The sequence below is a fragment of the Eptatretus burgeri genome, chromosome 2, assembly GCF_056783735.1.
Source record: "Eptatretus burgeri isolate ZD-2024b chromosome 2, Ebu_testis_v1, whole genome shotgun sequence".
Classification (NCBI taxonomy): domain Eukaryota; kingdom Metazoa; phylum Chordata; class Myxini; order Myxiniformes; family Myxinidae; genus Eptatretus; species Eptatretus burgeri.
In genome coordinates this window covers 32,776,302-32,781,301 of record NC_140962.1, presented here as the reverse complement: position 1 = coordinate 32,781,301, position 5,000 = coordinate 32,776,302, and the positions used below count along the sequence as shown (strand labels likewise).

General features: G+C 43.1%; 2 protein-coding genes and 1 pseudogene across 5 annotated transcripts in view; 2 read left to right on the top strand and 1 right to left on the bottom strand.

Moving 5' to 3' along the window:
• The window catches only part of LOC147031760 (rho guanine nucleotide exchange factor 25-like), a 266,797-nt gene that overhangs the window by 80,837 nt on the left and 180,960 nt on the right, over window positions 1–5,000 (bottom strand). The window lies entirely within an intron of this gene.
• Window positions 3,307–4,767, top strand: LOC147031763 (uncharacterized). The gene has a single exon (XM_085866990.1). It carries the CDS (start codon window positions 3,326–3,328, stop codon window positions 4,370–4,372), a length of 1,047 nt encoding a protein of 348 aa, XP_085723116.1. The 5' UTR covers window positions 3,307–3,325; the 3' UTR covers window positions 4,373–4,767.
• The window catches only part of LOC147031762 (uncharacterized), a 1,118-nt pseudogene continuing 720 nt past the window's right edge, over window positions 4,603–5,000 (top strand).

Genomic DNA, 5,000 nt, shown 5'->3' with positions numbered 1-5,000 from the left:
TTTGTTCCACTGTTACTGTTAAAGTAGTGGCAGATTTACCTTGTAGAAAAGTGGCAGCATTTTATGATTTTGATCCCTGACAAATACGTATGAAAGAAACTGTATAAGTGTATTTTTTTCAGCTTGTTTGATTACTGCCTACACAATGGATGCAGAAAATACAAGTTCAACATTAGGAGTGACAGTGTCAGAGGAGGCACCTCAACTTCAAGAAGCACAATCCCCATCTATGGTTAGTTTTCATATTTATTTTCTTAATTGAATGGAAGAATACACCATCACCAAGAAACTGATGTCAGTATTTGGTAGCACAGGCCCAGGAATCTAGTGGCACCAAAAAGGTATTCATTATCCGTCTTCTTAATTTTAGTACAACAGTGTAATGCTACCAAAATGGTGTTTATTTTAGCCCTAATAAACTATTTTCACATAGACACTTCGCTAGAAAACTAAACAGGTTTATTTCACTCGTTCTGTGTTCCATCACCAGTACTTCCTACAATCAGTACCGTAAAGGTCATAGCATAGCGTTTGAAACCTTTGGAATAGAAAGAGGCAAATGACAAGTCGAGATCAATGAAAGTACCATACTATCATTCGACTTAGAGCGAGGGGAGTTGACAATGTGTTAGTGCAACACAATTCAGATATCTTCTCTAGTTAATTAAGGTGTCTTTCTCATTTCAGGAAATCGATTGTTCCAGTACCCTGTGTTGCTACATCTGCCAAAAGTCTACGGACGAAGACAGCAGGCTCAAGGCATTCAACCAACATACATGGAGCACAGTAAGGAATGCTGCTACCTCACGCAAAACTCAGAAATCAGATAAGTACTCCGACATCACTAAAAGGATATCACTAAGCAATCAGGAATCAACTCATCGTTATCACCCTTCTTGTCATAAAAAAACTACACTGCCCTGAAGCGCCCAAGAAACGCTCAAACATCCGATGATGCACCCCCTGCCAAAAAACCTAAAATTCAAACCAGAACCTGCAGTGTCCTCCCAAAAGACGATGATCTGAAAGAAAAATGCTTATTTTGTGGGATGGGCTGAAAAAAGAAAAAGGGCAAAGAAGAGCCAAGGCAATATATTAGAACAATGAGTGGTTGTGAAACAATTCGCAATCGCGTGAAGTTCTCCAAAAACGAGCGTCTCAAAGGTCTTGTTAGGACTGGTGTTGATCTGATCGCTGCAGATGCATGGTATCACAGAAATTGGTGCTCAAAATTCCTTTTGGAAACCGACAGCCTTGAAAAAAAGGTTCAAATAGAGTGCTTGGATCCGAAGCCTACACCACAAGCTTGCCATAAGAGTGCCTTTGCCTCTTTGTGTGCGTACATTCAGAGTGAGGTATTTGAAAACCAACGGTCAGTGTTGGTCTCTGCCTTACTTGACATCTACAAAGCAGAGTATACAAGCATCGGAGGAGATCAGGAAGAAGTTGAATCCTACTTAGCCCAGAATTTGCAAAGGAAGATCAAAGATTATTCTGGAGATCGCATGAGAGTGAAGCTTGCAGACCAATGGAAAGGTAATTTTGTTTTCAGTTCATTAGTCCAGGAAGATGATGCAATGGCTCGACTCCATAATGAATCAAAAGAACATGAACAGAATGACAAGTTGCGATGGGCAGCTCTGCATCTTGGATCCCAGATCATGACACTTCCAAAAACTAGGACACCAAACCTAGCTACAGTACAGAATCTAAAGGAACATTCCCAAACAGTTAGACCTGTTCTTCAGGAGTCTTCTTGGGAGCCAAACACCAAGCTTCCGTGGAGCGCATATGGATAGCCTTGACCGCAAGGCGACTTCAATGGCATCAGATGCAATTTTCAATGTTACACGCGGGACTGTCAAACAATGGAAGCACACAGCCATGGGCCTTGGTTTTGCTTCACTGACAGGATCCAAGCTGTCATTGCAAATTTTGAACAGGGCTGGGCACAGCATCAGTTACAGTGAAACCAAAGGTTTGGAGACTGAATTTGCGTATTCTGTGGAATCAAGTGACCGCAGTGCACCAGATGGCATTCAGTTAGATCCACATCTAGCCACTGCCTCTGTCTGGGATAATAATGATGCCAATGTAGAGACGTTAGATGGCAAAGCAACGCTGCATACAACCGTTGGCCACACCTACCAGAATGTCCTGCCAGATGCAATGGGTCCAAATGCTAATATGACCGACTTCCGAGAGGGAAGAAACAGACGGAAATTTGTGGGGGCTGAGCGTGAAATCCTGCCATTTAGAAAACCTCTAAAGACAGCCAAATTTGTTTGCGCCACAACATCAACAGCCGAGAATATAAAAATTCAGCTGAAACCCCTAGACCTATATTGGTTTTGGAGGTTACATAATGGGGACACTCCACTACACTCTGGATTCATCAGTAAATATATGAATGACACATTTCCTCTACAACGCATTTGCTACATGGATCCGATATTGAGATCACCAACGAACAATGATGTTGTGAGGGAGACAATGATCCGTACATTGAGAGTTGCAGAGGAAACAGGGCAGGAGTATGCCATCGTAACCTATGACCTTGCTGTAGCTTTGAAAGCATATTCTATACAAGAAATTGAAATGCCATTGTTTAACAAGTTGTTGATAATGCTTGGCAATTTCCATGTTGAATTAGCTTTCTATGCAGCGGTTGGAAACCTGATAAATGAAAGCGGCATAGAGTATATTCTGACTGAAGCCGAAGTACTTGCTGAGGGGTCGATGGTTGGGTTCATAAAAGTCAAATTTTACAACAGATGTACCCGAATTCATGAACTCTTAGCAAATGTTTTGGAGAAGAAGATGTACGAGTGCTTTGTTCTGGACTTGTCATTAGAGGAACGTGAGGAATTTCATGCAGTGATGAACAGAGTCCCTTCTGATCCAAACCTGATGGAAGCTGCACACATTGAAGACCCAATCATCTTGCAACATCTTCAGAAGTATGAAGTATTCTTCCACAAGATTCTTGATGGTGACCATGGACCAACAGCACAGTTCTGGGGAATTTACATCTTCCTCATCAACCGTCTACACAGAGAGTTGCAGAGGTGTGTTAAGACTAATGACGTCAGTGGATACATTAATGTCTTTCCATCAGTACTGGATGTTTTCTTTGGTTTACATCGCCCGAACTATGCCAGATGGGGAACACTTTTTCCTTCAGAAATTACAAGGTTCTGACCCTAGATTGCTTGCGGTGCTTGAAAACGGTGCATTTTCCACCAGGTGAACCAAAAAGAATAACAGTAGATCTGCTGTTGATCTCTCCCTTGAACAGTCTGTCAATCGTGACTCTGGATCGGGCATGAAAGGTATTGTTGCTTTCCGTAATTCAGAAGGCGCTGTGCGGCGTTGGTCACTGATCATGACACAGAGGGCTATGGCTGTCACAGAATTAAGAACATTTGCAGGAATTGAACTTGGGGAGCATGCAGCTTCTCAATGCCGACCCTCCAGGATAAAGAAAGACAATGACCATATGGCTTCTCTAAGTGAAAATATCGATGCATCCTGCAATCCTTTCATTGTTGAAGCTCCAGCTTCTTTGGTGAATGTCGCAACTGGACATGCAGCATCTAAAGCTACTGAGGAATATCTACTGACAACGCTGAAGCGAGGCCAGGAGGCCAGGGAAAAGTTCCGAGAAAAATGGGAGGGTAATAGCGACCGGCTTCTCCAGCCAGTGAAGCGCACAAATGTGCAGAACTTTGCAGCTGAAAATGTGAAGAAGAAAACCAAACTACCGGCCATGCAGAAAGCCAGTACGAATGCAGAAAGTCTGCGGGATATGTTTGTACGCATGATAGTGATTATTGCAGAAAAGACGTGTTTTGACCTTCATAATGTCCTCACCTTCCCAATCATCACATATCCCCTGTCACTAGCACACTGCGATGGATCACATGTTAAAACGGAGAAAGCGGCCTTGTTGAGGAAGCTTGAGGCGATGCAGACAGAGCCAATCATTGAATCAGCCCGACCACATGATGACTATGCCCAGGTCTATGATGGTGGATTACTTCTGCATTCAGTTGTCTCCCAAACCAACATGGGCGCGTCTTATGCATCGATTGCCTGTACAATTCTATCTGTTATTTGCAAAGGGAGGGCGACCGAAGTCCATGTTTGCCTCGACAAGTATATTGAAAACTCCATCAAGGACAGCGAGAGAAAACTGAGAGGAGCTGTCGACCTGCAGTATACAATCACAGGACCTGACCAGAAAATCCGTCAGAGTGGTATGGGCAAAAGCTGCTTAACAATGGAGTGTTCAAAAATGAACTTGGGAAATTTCTCCTCCAAGAATGGAAGAAAGACCATTAATGGAGTATCTACAAGGGGAAAACAGTAGTTGTTTCCTATGGTGGCGAGTGTTTCCAGTATATTCCTGATGAACTACAACCAACGATATCTGTCTCAAATCCAGCACATCTCCAAGGTGACCATGAAGAGGCAGATACCCTCATCGCCTTCCATGTTGCTAACATAACGGCCAGCCACATCATCGTGAGGGCATCAGACACAGATGTATTGGTGATCCTGCTAGGTGTGATTGGACGGCAGCGACCAGAGGTTAGGGCCATGGTTACGATCATCATGGATTGCGGTTTGGGAAACCACCAGCGATACATCAATATATCTAACATCACAGCCATCCTTGAAGCAACCAAGCCAGGACTCCCAAGGGCTCTCCCTGGATACCATGCCTTTTCGGGATGTGACTTCACATCAGCCTTCTACAGGTAAGCAAAAAAATGGGCCTTCAGCAAAGATTCAAATGAAGTCTGCTGTATGAGAGGGAAAACTGGATTTGTTAAAAGATTTCAGATTTGAAATAAGAAATCCCATCAGCATTGGTTTAGGGCATGGTATCTGCTAGCATAATCCATAGGAATTGGAAATCATACAACGCTTGTGCTCCTTTTGAATTAAGATGTTCCTAGATTCCTCTTTGTGGTAATGATTTTCTCATGCAATTA

What these genes read in the sequence shown, in the direction of transcription:
- LOC147031763 (XM_085866990.1), top strand. Translation starts at nt 3,326, where the DNA reads ATGAAAGGTATTGTTGCTTTCCGTAATTCAGAAGGCGCTGTGCGGCGT.